The 14,900-nt window shown below is 55.2% G+C and overlaps 2 protein-coding genes across 2 annotated transcripts in view; one reads left to right on the top strand and one right to left on the bottom strand.

The window, feature by feature from the left end:
• Positions 1–3,949, top strand: part of JAM3 (junctional adhesion molecule 3) — a 59,738-nt gene extending 55,789 nt beyond the window's left edge. The window contains exons 7-12 of the mRNA XM_065881556.1: positions 1,182–1,334; positions 1,753–1,955; positions 2,464–2,563; positions 3,376–3,505; positions 3,587–3,641; positions 3,914–3,949. Of these exons, the coding sequence (XP_065737628.1) occupies positions 1,182–1,334; positions 1,753–1,955; positions 2,464–2,563; positions 3,376–3,505; positions 3,587–3,641; positions 3,914–3,949 (677 nt within the window). The remainder of the gene's footprint in view (positions 1–1,181; positions 1,335–1,752; positions 1,956–2,463; positions 2,564–3,375; positions 3,506–3,586; positions 3,642–3,913) is intronic.
• A 3,485-nt stretch (positions 3,950–7,434) lies between these two features.
• The window catches only part of NCAPD3 (non-SMC condensin II complex subunit D3), a 56,878-nt gene continuing 49,412 nt past the window's right edge, over positions 7,435–14,900 (bottom strand). The window contains exons 28-34 of the mRNA XM_065881553.1: positions 14,194–14,304; positions 12,465–12,647; positions 11,845–12,005; positions 11,574–11,701; positions 10,487–10,564; positions 7,627–7,816; positions 7,435–7,540 (exon numbers count right to left, since the gene is read on the bottom strand). Of these exons, the coding sequence (XP_065737625.1) occupies positions 7,435–7,540; positions 7,627–7,816; positions 10,487–10,564; positions 11,574–11,701; positions 11,845–12,005; positions 12,465–12,647; positions 14,194–14,304 (957 nt within the window). The remainder of the gene's footprint in view (positions 7,541–7,626; positions 7,817–10,486; positions 10,565–11,573; positions 11,702–11,844; positions 12,006–12,464; positions 12,648–14,193; positions 14,305–14,900) is intronic.

Raw genomic sequence — 14,900 nt, 5'->3', positions numbered from 1 at the left:
AACCCATGTCCCCTGCACTGGAAGGCGGATTCTTAACCACTGGACCACCAGGAAAGTCCCGGTTCTTCTTTCTATCGATGAATAATATTCCATTATAGATATGCCGCATTTCATCAACTGCTGTACATTTGGGTTGTTTCCATTTTGGGCTATTATCAATAATGTTCATAAACATTGTACAGGTTTTGGTGCCAACGTAATTTTTCACTTCTTGGGGATAATTAGCAGGAGCACGATTGTGGGGTCATGTGGTATCACATGTTCAGTTTTTTGAGAAACTGCCACGCTCTTTTCCACAGTGGCTGGACGATTTTACGTTCCCTTGGCTGTGTGTTTCCCTGCATCCTCAGTAACGCTTGAGATTATCCATTGTTTTGATTCCAGTCATCCTAGGGGGTGTGAAGTGGTATCTCGTTGTGGTTCTGACTTGCATTTCCCTGACAGCTAATGATGTTGAGAATCTTTTCACGTGCTTATTGGCTATTTGTCTATCTTTTTGGAGAAATGTCTACTCAAATCCTTTGTCCATTTTTAATTAGGTTATTTGTTGAATTGCGAATTTTCATACGTTCTGTATACTAGTCCTTTGCCAGATATATGATTTTCTCCCAGTCAGCAGATTGTCTTCTTACTTGCTTCTGTCCTTTGAAGCACAAAAGTTTTTAATTTGTTATGAAAGGCTCGTGCGGGCCGATATAACTTTGTGTGTGTGGGCTTGTGCTTTTGGTGACCTAAGAGATCACTGTCTAGTCCAAGGTCATGGTTATTCACGTCTCTGTTTTTTCCTAAGTGTTTGTTTCAGCTTGTGCAGCAAGGTTTGTGTGGTGTGTGGTGTGAGGTAGGGGTCCATGTCATTCTCTTGCATGTGGGTACCCAGGTGTCCCAGTACCATTTGTGGAAGCTGTTTGTCTTTTAATGTTGTTTGACTTGTTTTCTCTTTTAATGGGGAACCCTTTCTGGGAATGATGAAAAGGAAAGGAGGCCCTTGCCTTAACAACAAAGACACATGGCCAAGTCCTCTTACAGCCCAGGCACTCCCTTGGCGCTCGGCATTCTCACAGGAACGGAGACGAGCCAGTTGTAGTTTTCCTGCCGAGGCACCAGAGATGGCCCCAGAACCTCCTCCTTCAAGCAGCAGAGCTGTCTGTAAAGAGCCCCTCAGTGCCCTGTCTTCTGTACAGGAGACCTGGCCGGCCGTGCAGAACTGCTGGGGAAAACCTCTCTGAAGATCTGGAATGTGACCCGGACGGACTCAGCCCTTTACCGCTGCGAGGTGGTTGCTCGGCACGACCGCAAGGAGATTGATGAGATTGTCATCGAGTTAACTGTGCAAGGTGCGGGTGCACGTGGGGTGGTGGCCCCTGCCCTCGGCTCACGCGCCTGCCTGTGGGGAGAAGACCAGCTTCCTTCCTTCCTTTGCTTCTACGGTCACGTCCCCGAGGGTGTGGCGCTTGGCGGGGCAGGGTGGGGAAGAGGAAGCTCAGGCTGCCTGCGTTGGGTTGGAGGTGAGGAGAGAAGGGGAGCTTCTGCTTCTTCTGTCCACCTGCTAGAGGGGGTGGAGGCACTGGGAACGCTGGGGGGTCACCTACGGGGGCAACCACAGGCAGCGCGAGCTGCGGGGGAGCGGGCCTGCCCGCAACGCAGCGTCTGGAGCCTGGCTGGCTCTCTTGTTTTTGGAGCAGGTTCATTGTGGGCCGTGGTAAGAACAGGGCCCTGTTGCTGACCGTAACCCCTGCCGTGCTTCTCCTGCAGTGAAGCCGGTGCCCCCAGTGTGCAGGGTGCCAAGGGCTGTGCCTGTGGGCAAGGCGGCCACGCTGACCTGCCAGGAGGGCGAGGGCTACCCCCGGCCGCATTACAGCTGGTACCGCAACGACGTGCCGCTGCCCACAGATTCCAGGGCCAACCCCCGGTTCCGAAACTCCTCTTTCCTCTTCAACCCTGACACGGGCACCCTGGTAAGGTCTCTCAGAAGGGGGGCGGGTGCGCACGTCTGTGTCGTGGGAAGAGCAGTTATTAAGAGACAGTAAACTTTACGAGACAGCAGCTTTGAGCCCCGCACATTGGGGACCCTGCCCTCCCTTTACAGACAGAAAAGTTGTAAGGGGGCAGAGCCAAGGGGGGGACAGTGACTGAGGAGGGCATAGGTGGCCTGGCCGGTGCTGTCCTCGGGGCAGAGTCGGGAGGCATCTGGGACTTGCTCCCTGGCCACACGTCTGATGTTGAGGAACTGCTGGCTGCATTCAGCACGGTCGTGGTGTCGTGGGCACGACTTTTAAAAAGTCCTTCTAGAGACACACAGATGTTCGTGGATGACCCTGTGGTGGGGAGTGAGGAGGCAGTGGGTTGGAGTCACGGGCACGTGAAGCCCGGCTGCTGCCGGCTCTGGTGCCCCTGGCATGGAGGGGGCTCACTGTGCACCAAGCCCTGTTGTCGGGTCCCCATTCACTCCCAGTCCCCAAACAGGTGTTCAGCGCCATCCACAAGGAGGACTCGGGCCAGTACTACTGCATCGCCTCCAACGATGCGGGCTCAGCCCGCTGCGAGGAGCAGGACATGGAAGCGTGTGAGTGTCTCTGCCGAGCCTTGCCCTGCAGGCCGGTGGGTGCCCTTCAGCTGTGACCCCCGCTGCGCGGGCACACGGGCTCTGCCCGGGTCCGGTGGGAGGAGGCGAGGACGCACCAAGGAGCAGCTGGAGGACTGACACGCTGGTCCTCTCCTCATCTTGTAACTCTTAACGACGTTCCATGAACTCCATTTCTTTGGTAACTGATAGAATTGTCGAGATACAAGGTTCTCCAGAAATGTATCAAGTTTAACCGTTTTGCAGTAAGCTGAAACCCAGGGTTTAGCCCCAGTAATTCTGCCCTGTTCAGGTGCTTCTTTCTCTGGGGGTGTTGGCTCTAAGGGGGGGTTGAGGGCAGGACGGCGTTAGACTTCAGGGCCCCCCTCACCTGTGGAGTCAGCCTCCAGGCGACTCTTCTGGCTGCTGTCAGATTTGGGAAGCTGCTCTCGGCAGGAGGAAGATTCCTGGGCTTTGCCCCAGACCTCTGGACTCTCTACGGATAGAGCTTGGGAACTGACGTTATGAAATCAAAATTTCAAAGACTTATTTTTAAATAACAGTGCACTCACATTCAAGAACGCTGTACTAGACAAGGGAGAATTTTTTCTGCCTTATGATCCTGGCTCCTAGCTGTCTTTGTAGTATAACCATGTCATCCAGTAATAATGTCCCCAGATGATTGTTATGCCCCGCAGGCAGTGCCACACAGCTTTGGCGCAGGGGGTGGGTGTCGTGGCCTGTGGGCGGAGGTGTTCCGGGCCGGGAGGGGCAGGGGCAGCAGGCCGCGTCTTCTGACCCCTTCTCTTCTCCAGATGACCTCAACATCGGCGGGATTATTGGGGGAGTCCTGGTTGTCCTGACTGTACTGGCCCTGATCACAGTGGGCATCTGCTGTGCCTACAGACGTGGCTACTTCATCAACAACAAGCAGAACGGGGAAAGGTGAGCCTGTCCTACCTGCACAAAGCTCCAGTGGGCATTTCTGTGGTCCACCGGTGGTCACTCGGCTCCCCTCTGTTTCAGCTACAAGAACCCAGGGAAGCCAGATGGAGTTAACTACATCAGGACGGACGACGAGGTAAGGCAGCCTAGAGGCTGCAGTGTCCCAAGCAGGGAAGATGACATTCCCCTGAGAACCAAGCAGGTCCGTAGAAGAGATTTCTGAGTCACGTCCGAAGCGCGAGCCCTCAGCCCTTCCCCTGACTGTGCGCTCGCGGGGCACTCAGTCCACAGGCCTCGCGGCCTCTCCTCAGAGCACGCTGTGGGGAAGCGGTGTCAGGCTCCCTTCCCACCACACGCTGGGCCCTGCATGGCCGCGGGCTGCCCTTTAACCCGGTGTTGGCCTTGCAGGGCGACTTCAGACACAAGTCCTCGTTCGTGATCTAGATGGCAGCACAGCCGCACGCACACGTGGATACCTCCACGGGGGACCCTGCTGGGAGCAGCCCTGCGAGGGGAGCCAGACGGGGCTGGACACGCGCACGAAAGCTTTTTGTTTTGGCCAAAGTTGACCACTACTCCTTTCTTACTTTTTAACAAGCCACACGAATAAAAGAGTTTTCCTCAAGATGGGCACAGTCACAAGGCCAAAAAGTGACCGGGTTCTCGAGGCCGACCCCATCGGGGCCTGGGTGGCCTCAGGGCGGGCGCCAAGGGCCCGGGAGGCATGGTGATCTGCTCCGTGGCAGGTGGCGCCGGCATTGGTATCGAAGGGCTGGCAGAGGGGGTCAAGGCATGAGCCTCAGCTGCAGTGACCTGGCTTCCCGGTGGCCTGTGAGCCAGGGGCCAAGTGGTCAGGCCACTTCATCCTGAGGCTTTGCTGTCACTGTCCTAGTGTCCATCTTGGGGAATCTTTTTGGGTCAGCATTTTATAACAACAGTCCAAATCAGGAAGGTAAATTGCTTGTTAGAAGGAGGGAATCTTCTTACCTGTAGGAACCCTGCTCATCCATGGCGGGTCCCAGTGTTGAAGGAAGACCTTCATCTTCTGCTAAATCTGAAATGGTACTGATACTATGTTCTGCTTTTCTATGGGTATTTTATAAAATTTTACATTCTAAATTTTTGCTAAAGATGTATTTTGATTATTGAAAATTTCTATTTAAACTGTAAATAAGTTGTCATACAATGTTAAATAACCTCTTTTTTTAAAAGTTCAACTTAAGGCAGGAGCCCAAGCTACTCCTGTTCAATTGGAAACACCACTCAGTGTTCCTCGTGCTTAGGAAACCTTTAAGAAAATTCCAGTTGAGTACTGTCTTGGTCTGTTTGCGTCTCTCCAGAAGAGACATGAGGGGCTCTCGGGGTTGGCTTCAAGCTGCCTCTTCCTTGGGCTCCTCAGACCACCTCTGCCCCAGACCCACAGACGCGGTGTGCAGACCGTGCTGGTTGGTGCCCGGGGTGGGGCCGCACACCTGCTCGGAGTAGCGTTGGCTCCTGAGCCCACCCTTGTCCGACGCTGGCCGTGCGTGGATCAGCCCTACCTAAGGGTGCCATTCACATACCACGTGGGTCAACCCAGGACGGCGGCAAGGGCGGGGTCCTCGGTGTGGCACCCCAGCCTGGCTTCCCTGGGACAGAGGTTTTTGGCTGAAGATGGCTCAGGAAACAGCAGCCCTGCTGTCTGGCTTTTAAATTCATTTTACTTACTTGTGTAGTTCATACGACGGTCCAGGGCCAAAGGCAGTTTTGAAATCAAATCTGTTAAAGACAATGAACCCCACTGTCCCTCTCTGCCACAAAGACAGCGCAGGTTCTGTCTCGTCGCACAGGAAGCTGTTGTGCAGGGTCGCGAGGCCAGCCTCTGAAGAACAGCAGGAAGGGCGGCCGGCGACGGTCCGACTGACGATGGGCAAAGTGTGTGCCTGAGTCAAAGGCAACTTCCTGATCGTGCCCCACATGCTGCCTGCTTTGTGGGAGCGTCAGGAACAGCACCCTTTGTTCTTAGCCTCAGACACGCCGCTGTGTTAACTCAGCGTGAAGCCCTTGGGACCAAGGAGCTTCTCAGAAGGATGCCTCCGACTCTGTGTTACAGGATGGTTTTTATGTAGAAGAACATAGTCATCTTGGGACGAAACTTTCAGTGTCTTACTTGAATACTTGAGACTTCCGTTGCCCTTTCTTTTCTGAGTCGTGTGAACGCTCTGTCATGGAGTATTGGCAGCAGCAGAGGGCAGCACCTCGTCATGCTGGGGTGCCTGACTTCTTCCATCTGTGTCTTGAGAGCGCAGACAGACCTAAGATTGTCCCTTCATCTTCAGCTCCTCTGGGTGGAGAAGGGTAGGGCCCTTCCGCCTGTGGGGGCAGCTCCAGCCTCCTCCTCGGTTGTCCTAGTGATGGGGTAGTCTTCTTGTACCCTAAAACCTCCGCCCCGGTGCCATGTGACCTGGCTCTGGCTCTGACGGAGGAGAGAGGAGTGAGTGTGGGGTCTGGGAGGTTGCTGCCCGTCACTGTAAAAATGCAGACAGAAAAGGAGCATCGAGTGATTTTAAGATGTAAACGTTGCTGGAGACGTGAGGCCACGTGGGCTGCTGGGGCCTTGGTGTGGCTGCAGCTGTACACAGTGCCACAGACCTGTGCTACTAACACACCTGTGAGTTGGTATTTCTTAAACCTCATTTATAAAAGCTTCTAAAAAAAAAAAGCAGCTCGGTCTCTTCATTTCTGTCCTTCGTGTGTCATGTCAGGCATGGCCCTAGGTTTGAAGTGCTGGACGGAGGTGAGGGTATCTGCTTAGGGGCAGCCCTCTGACTGACTCCGTGCGTGCGTGTCAATACACACGGGAGCTGGGGGGTCATGACGACATCCACCCTCTCATCCCACCACCCCGTCACGTGCAGGACACGCAAACAGCAACCCTGTGCTTTTACTTCTGTAAAACTGGGATTAAGATGTGAACCAACCAAATTTCTTGTCATTCTTGGACAAAACACGCACATACAAGTGTTTTAAGGTTACCTGATGGCGCCAACAGAGGAACCTAAGGCCACTCTCCTGTGGGAACAGCCCTTAGCGGACTATGCGCTTGTCATCAGCGCTGCTGTTGCTCCAGGTGAGGAACACAGAGGGTTTTCTTAAGCAGAGACTTGTAGTCTATGCTAAGACGTCTGCTGTGAGGAGAAAGACAGAGGCAGGGGCAGAGGACCTGGACGTTAAAGACAGATTGAGTCCTTTTTCCCTAACGGGGAAGATTTGGGTTCTTAAACACTTGATGTCAATTAAGTGACTACCAATTAAAGCCCTGCGCTAAAAATACTCGAAGGCTGTACTCATACTTTTATTCATTTGAAAAAGCTTTAAAAGTCTGCAATTTATAAATAAGAATAGAAAAAATATGACAATCAAGATTTTGACATCAGATACGGCAAACTATGTACTTAGTATAAGGAACTGAAACCAGCTACCAAAGCTCAGGACTGTGCTCTTTACGGACCAGAACAGCGCTTGTGAGAAGGGACTGGGTATCGTCCAAGTCTTTTTAAATTCACAAATTCTCGGTTTATTGCACACAATTAGCACGTGACACAGGCTGGCAGAAGTCGGGAAAAGAGGGTCACAAGCCACGGCGGGGAGAAGCCAGGGAAGGAGGCCTTTCTGCAAGAGCAGGACCTCCAGTCCAGCAAGGGTCCCTGGAGAAGCAGAGTGGGAAGCCGCCCTCTGGCAGCCTCCTTCCATCTGGAGTAAAGTTACAGTATTAAATGCTTAAGGCATTTCTCTAGTATTTTACACTTTTCAACCAGGTATTTCATAAGGAGAAACTGAAAAGGTTGACCAACCACACACAACCACACAGGTGAAAAGCTGGGCGGCGCTGGACTCACAGGCGAGCCCTTTGCTCACAGTGGAAGCGTCTGGGGCCGGGGGCACAGTGGTCAGTTGGCTGTTTTCAGGGGGGCCTTGCGGCGTGACCTCCTGGGGGCTGCGCTGTCCTTTCCTCTGGCGGGAGATGTCACGTTCCACTGCGGGGGCTGCGGGGGCCTGGGGGGAATAGACGTGTCACCTGGGGTGGGACAGCTCCCCGCCTCCCAACGGGAACACCTCTGGGCAGGGGCCGGGGAACTTACGGCATGTCGGGCAGCGACAGACAAAGAACGTTGTCCCCCTGGCCCGGGGCCTCCGACACCCCCAGACTTCCTGGGGTGCCGGCACGGCTCGTGGACCTGGCCGGTGGGGAGTGGCCTCTGACGGGAAAGGGTGTCCGGGGTGAGCTGATGTAGCTGAGTCCCGCTCCAAACGTGACATTCTGGATGGTCCCTGGGTGGAGGGGAGAGTCAGTGGAGGGTTAGCGAAGGCCTTCAGGGAGAGAAACTGAACAAGGTCAGATGCGGGTCTTGCTACGGGTCCACCCAGGCCCACGCGGTGCCCAAGCCCAGCCTCCATCATCGGGCCACCCTGCAGGACCAGACCGCTGGCCTGACCGCCCTCCGAGCACCGGCGCGCACAGCCTTGGCTTCTCGACGGCCACTTGTTGTGCCTGAGGCCCCACCCGCAGCTCAGATCCCCCTGCAGAGCCCCCTGCTCTTCCTGTCACTGCTCCAGAGTCCCCTGAAGATGCTGCCCTGCTCCCTCCCTCTGGTCACTGCAGCCCTGCTGCTACCCCGGATGTCCCCTCGCCTGCCACCTCCCCTCCCACCTTGGTCAGACTTGGGCTCTGCGTCCCACCGGTTGTGTGAGCTACTCTGGGAACCTCGAGTTTCTTAATCTCTAAAGGGAAAACCCATGCATCTCCCTGAGAAGAACTGCCAGGTTTGAATGAGATCACTTGTGTTAAGTCCTTAACACAGTACTCGGTACAAGGTAAGTGCTGAAAACACTGAACCACGACTGTCATTTACTACCTGGGTCCCCCCATCCCCAGAGGCAAATCTGCCCAGATCCGCGTGTGCACCCCGGTGGCTCCGTGCTCAGGGGGCCCGGCCCCCACTGCCCCTGAGACGCCCCCACCCCGTACCCGGTAGGCACGCTGTCACCGCACGCGCCAGGACGGCCAGGCTCTGGGCATCCCCTGCGCCGTGGCTGGCTAGCGTCAGTGCATCCGTGGTGCCGTGGGCCCAGGAGCCTCTCGCGCCCCCTTAACAGGCAGCAGCAGGGTATGTTTCCACCGCTGCTGTCCAGACCCTGAGCCCCCGGGGGCTCTGAACCCCCTACCCGCACATCCTGGCGCGTCCAGGCAGCAGCACCTTCGCCACTGACTTACAGCCTAAGAGGAACTTGCTACCCGCCGCCTCCCCCCATTTTCAGTTAAAATCTGGCTCTGAAAATCCCTCATTTCCACTCAGCAGAAATGCCATGTCCACACCGAGTGCAGCCGAGACCACTTCCCCATGGTCACCCCACCTGAGAAGTGGTGACAGAACCGGTACATAAACCAGAGAAGGCAGAACGTGGGCTTCTTAAGTTATCTGGTAATTCTCAGAGGAGGGAGAGCTAGGAGGAAACCTTCCAGCATTTCTTTCTGGTTCAGTGTGAGGAGAGAGCCCCAGGAATTTTACATTCAAGAGACTCGAGAAGTAGTCTCACTTCCAGTGCAAATCCGAGGGGCAGCAGCCACTGTGAGGGGCACGTGCGGCCAGGACAGAGCAGGGACTGGGGACAAGCAGAGGACGGGAAATGCACTCCCTCCCACAGCATCTGGCACCGAACGGCCAGGACAGGAGCACAGAGCATACACCGCACTCTCTGCTCGAAAAGGGTGGCTTTTTACATACGTAACATTAGACCCCAATCACCCCTGCTCTTCATGACAAAAGCTGTCACGATTCAGGCATCATCTGGGGAGGGGTGGGGTAGGAGTTCTGTTCATCCATTAATCTCCCTTCACAGGACGATGGATGAAAATCATCTCTAACCCGTTAAGTATTCTAAGAGCTCACAGGTAACAGAACCACCAGGCAAGGCGCAAGAACACAGCAGGTGCCCAGTAAGTGCCCGCTGACGGAGCACGACTGCACGATGGCCCAATGCCCTGAGGCCTCGACACCACGGGGAACGGCGTGTTCCGCTCCTCCTGTAATAACGCCTAGGACCAGTGCCGAGAAAGCAGTAGGGCCGGAGAGAAGCACCCAAGTCCTTGCCCAGCTCGGCCACCACCTGACCTCTCGTCCCGCCAGCTCGCAGCCCTCGCCGTCCAGGCCCGGACAGCACCCCCAGACGTGGTGGAGAGCAAACAGTTACAAACCAAAGCCAGACGGACGGTGAAGGACTTGCAAGTGTGGTGCCAGGGGCACCTCATCCACTCTGAGGGTCAAACGGGGCTTCTTCTGGAAGTGAAGAGGTGATGGCTGGGGGAGGGGCCCCAGGACGTGGACGCCAGGAGAGCGGGGCTCCTGCACCCTTGGGAGGACTGCCCACCCTGGGGTGCAGAGCCAGGGGCAGGTGGCGGGAGATGGGCAGAGGCCCATGGGCCACGCCAGGCGGGGCCTTGCAAACATACTACAGACTCTGGACAGGCAGAGTTTCTTCATACTGCAGTAATTTTCTCAACGGTTTTTATGGGTTTTGAGATAATAGGCTATATATAAAACAAGTGATAGGAATAAACACACTTCTAACTCACCTCTATTTTTAAATAGAAGAAAAGCACGGGACATTAGAAAAACCTCCCAGTGGGAGAGAGAGGACACAGGCTCTCCTCACGGCCGGCAGGGGAGGCCTCAGCCCACTCAGGCAGCCCGCAGTGCCGCGCAGTGCCGCAAGCGCTGACGCCTGGCCCCTGAAGCGGGTGGCCTGAGGTGTTGGCCACCTGAGGTGTTGGCCACCTGAGGAGTCACCAGGTGTAAAAGCACCTGGAAGAGCTCGGCGGTCAGCTGTGCCCAGTCTGACCTGATGCCCCACGACGTGGCTGAAGCAGCTCTGCTGCGACCCCCGCACACGCGGTACCTGCCGCAGAGTCAGGAGAACGGCTCGTCCCCGCGAACCACTTACGGTCAGGGGTGCTGATCGCCCGTTTAGTTATGAGGTCAAGAGCTCCGCTGGACTCCTGCTCCAAGCCCTGCGAGGACACTGGGATGAAATGGGAGAGCGTTACCTCTCCGAAAACCCAAACAGCCCCAGAGACAAAACATTCCAATGAGAAAAAACACTTGCGAACTACACAACACACTTATTGTCCCAAATAAAGTATTCTTTTAAAGAGGTAATTCAGAAAGATACAAATAAATTACAAACACGAGAAACAATGGCCTTTTCTCACTGGGATTCAAACAAGTGGCAATGAAAATGAAAATTTTGCGTCTATAAAGCTCAGCAGAGGGCTTCCCCGGTGGCACAGTGGTTGAGAGTCCGCCTGCCGATGCAGGGGATCCCACATGCTGCGGAGCGGCTGGGCCCGTGAGCCATGGCCGCTGAGCCTGCGCGTCCGGAGCCTGGGCTCCGCAACGGGAGAGGCCACAACAATGAGAGGCCCGCGTACCGCAAAAAAAAAAAAAGCTCAGCAGAGAAAGTGGAAAATTATGAAACAGTGTTTCTCTGTAGGACCTGGGCTCTCATGGGCCACGGCAGGGATGTCACTGAGGGAAACTGGAGACGACAGTTTGACCATCAAAAGGTTAAAGACGTTCAGGGGGGTTAATCCTAAAGATCACACACATACAAGACTGTATGGTCCAGGATGTTCTTTGTGATGTGATTTGTTTCAAAACGTTGAGAAAACCTACATTTCCAGGAACGGGCAGGTGAGCAACACGTCATGGCTGCCAAGGCACTGCAGAAGGGTGACGGGAAGCCCTCCTCGTGTTGCTTTGGTCGTGGGATTGTGTACAGGACAGTTACAAAGCCACGCAACCTCCACCACAAATGCATACACAAAACCACACACACACCTCACCGCTACGGCTGGGTCTCCACATCACCCCATTCTCCAGATCCTCCATCATAAACAGGATTGTTTTACTCCCTGTGACCCCAAGTCCCCAAAGTCCCTTGTTTAAAGACAACAAACAGAAATGCTTTGATGGGGAAGGAGAAGGGGGCCCGGGTCTCCGAGAGCCCTGGAGCCGCCCGGTGGACTCACCGCGCTCAGTGGGCTCGCCTGGGCCCTCGGGACACATGGTGAAGGGTGGCAGCCCCACGCTCCGGCCGCTCGACTCCACGGCCTTCTTGACGGAATTCAGGATGGCGATGGTGCTCGGAGACATGGGCCTGTTGTCGCAAAGACACCAGTGAAGCACAGAGGTGAGACGCGCCCTCATCCTCCCTCAGACCCAATCTGCGCCAACATGCGAACAATGCTCAGGGTGACCTGGGAGGTGCCTTTGGGGACATGGTGACTCGGCCCTGCACACCTGGCTTTGGGCACCAGCCTCTTCAGTGGCCCAGTGTCCAGGGACAGAGGTGCAGGCGTGTGGGCAGCATGGGGCCTGGATGCGGACGCCTGGCTGGCGGCGGTGCCCACGGTGCCATTTTCTCGGCCGGCAGGAGCTGACATTTCCAAACTCGGAACAACCTGTCGCAGAAGAGAAATTAAGACTATGTATCTTCCAACACTTAACGTCAAGAAATGTTTACACCTCTGAGCAGTTCCGTCTCAGACCCACGCCACCGGCAGCTGCCTGGCATGGCACTCACAGGGCTGTCAGGGATTCTGGGAGAGAAGCTCAGCCCGAGGGGGCTGCGGGGGAGACCAGGTTCTCTGCCATCAAAGAGCAAGGACCCTCAGCAGGGTCCTCGCTCTCCGGGAACTTGCACACTCCCCACACTGGGACTCAGGACTTTCCAGATGGGCGGGGGCGACCGGAGAGAAGGCCCTTGGCGATGCTGTCCACGGGACACGGGAACACTGAGACACCCTCAGGCCTCCAGCCACCCCAGGGCCTCGCTCAGACGACCGCGCTCACAAGTGCATGCTGGGACATGCTGGGGAGGCAGGTGGCAGGGAGCAGATGGAGAGGGGCCGCCCACTCACCTGCCCGGCCTGCGCCCCCTGGGCGCTCGCGGCCGCCCTGTCTGTATTGGCCTGCCTCGCCAGCTCCTGTTCCTGGGCCAGCTGCTCCTGGTACCGTTTCATGTCGTACTCGAGCTCTGAGGCCAGCTGCTTGTCAACCGCGAAGAAATCCTTGATTTCATCTCGGTAATCCTGCATCACCTCCTAAAACAGACCCAAGGCGTCCATGAGCATTCTCTCGAATGAGTGAGTGAGCTCTCCCACATGACATCATCAACAACAGGAGCATGCCGAGACCAGGCGGTCCCACTACATCGACCGACGAGTGAACCTGACGTATCTGCCCAGGAAGTGCCGGCTGCACTGCACTGGCCACACGAGCAGGCCCGAGCCCCTGGGCGCTTCCCACATATCTGCCAGGTAACCCGGAACCCCCATTCTTAGCCTATGCAGCCCGTCACAGGGCACAGAACTGCCCTGACAGCTGGATGGGGGTGGAGGTGTATCTGGGCAGGCTGGCTCGGCTCTGGGTCACCACCAGTTCAAAGGGTCTTGTGGTGCCACGAGGCAGCCCCTCAGGAATCTCAGCCAGAGGCTGGGGAGCGGGCAACACACAGTGTCCTGGCTGGAGCCGGCCACGGGGGGCTGTCCACGCTGGCTTTCTCAGGGGATGTAGCTGCGGCTCGGAGCCATCTGTACATCCTGACAGAGGCTATGAGCACATCAGGGCGAGGATGCTCTCAGGTCTTAAGGACGGATGCCAGGACCCAGCCTCTCTACCTTAAGGAAGAAACCATTTTCCCTAACATGTTGGAGGGAGAAAAGATCTACTGTGGCCCCACATTAGGGGATGAGACCCGCCCAGTCCTCCAGCCGCCCCAAGGCTCCCAGGTGGAGGAGAGGACTGCGGGAGCTGCTCCGATGGGGCCCACACGAAGCCGTGCCACCCTCCTCGGTTCAAGCCGTGTGGCCGTGCTCGGCGTGTGCTCAGAAACGGGGACTTACTTTCCTCACGTGTTTAAGGAGTCTACCTAGGACCTAAGCTCTTTTTATTCCTGAGGTTTAGCAGGGCAAAAAAAACATGAGTGACCTGAAGTCCTCATTTTCTCCACAGTCAGCCTGTCTTTCCCACCTTCACTTCGGTAGGATAAAGAGATATTTGAAAAATCATTATTCAATCTAATTTTTCAGCGCCCTTTTTGGAAAAGAATGCTTAGCATTTTTTGAGGAAGAAAATAGCCTAGTGTAAACAAAAAGGAAAAAAATGCTGCATTTCTTTCTAATTGAAAGATTCTGCAGAGAGGCCTGAGGCCTCATTTATGTCCGCTCTGCATGTATGCGTGCCCCACGGCATAGACCAGGGTCAGGATGCCCCGAAGCCACTGCTCTGGGCAGCATCTCCCGACTGGGAACCCAGAGACAGCGTTGGAGGTAGGAGTCCTGAATTAAACGATGAGCATTTCCACTTTATCCCACGCGAGTGAACTAAGACGAGGGCTCTGCTTGTAGCCACAGCTGAGAAGCTTCAAAACTGAATGTAATTGTCAGCAAGGACACAAGACTCAACTGCCCGAAAAAGGCAGGACCAGCTTCTGAGGAACCTGCGGAGTCAATCTGTCTTCCCCCCCGAGTCAGAGGCCGGCCTGGGGCACAGCTCCGAGCCCGGATGCACCCACGGTAAGGACTGCAAGACACCCTGAGTAACCAACAGGGGCGTGGCACCAACCACAAATCCCAAGGCCGACTTTACCCTGAGATAGTGCATGAGTTCCCGCAGAGCTGGGATCTTATTCTTCTCTAGTACAGACTTCAGGGAGATGATAATTGGAATAATATTTTCTATGAAATTCCTCTTCTGAACCTGTGGTAACACAAACGAAGACTGTTTGAGATGCACAAAGTTCTGAAAGACAAAGACTTTCCCTCAGCCTAGTTCTGCCTGCGTGGCCGATCTCATACACGACCTAAGTTTACTTTTTATCTTTGATATGATTCTGGGGATTGGAGAGGAACGCCACCTCAGCCGGGGAGACTGTAAAACCATTACCTCAAAACGCTCAGAGGGCTTTGTAAAGCAGGATGCAGACAAGTACTATTCTTATTTCTAAACAAGAAAAAGAAACTAGAATTACAGTTAACCCTTGAACAACCCGTCTGTAAGTTAGAGATTTTCAACTACGTGGGAAGAGCGGGGTGTCGGTGCCCCAGCCCCTACACTGCTCAAGGGACAACTGAATGAAGAACTTGACACAAGTCCAAACCTCCCCACAACCCACCACGGACCCCTGGCTCCTCACCGGGCCCCTCCTTTCAACATCCTCCCTGGGACTGGGGACATCACGTGCCTGCAGGTGGGAGGGCGATGTGGGAGGGGCCGGGCCAGGAGACGGTTTGCGTGTCCCCCTCTGTAACTCTGCACACATTTAGAACGTGCTGGGTATTTTACACAGTGCCTTC

This window comes from Phocoena phocoena, chromosome 8, assembly GCF_963924675.1.
Source record: "Phocoena phocoena chromosome 8, mPhoPho1.1, whole genome shotgun sequence".
NCBI lineage: Eukaryota > Metazoa > Chordata > Mammalia > Artiodactyla > Phocoenidae > Phocoena > Phocoena phocoena.
The sequence above is the reverse complement of the archived record's forward strand: the minus strand, read 5'-3'. Positions and strand labels throughout refer to the sequence as shown.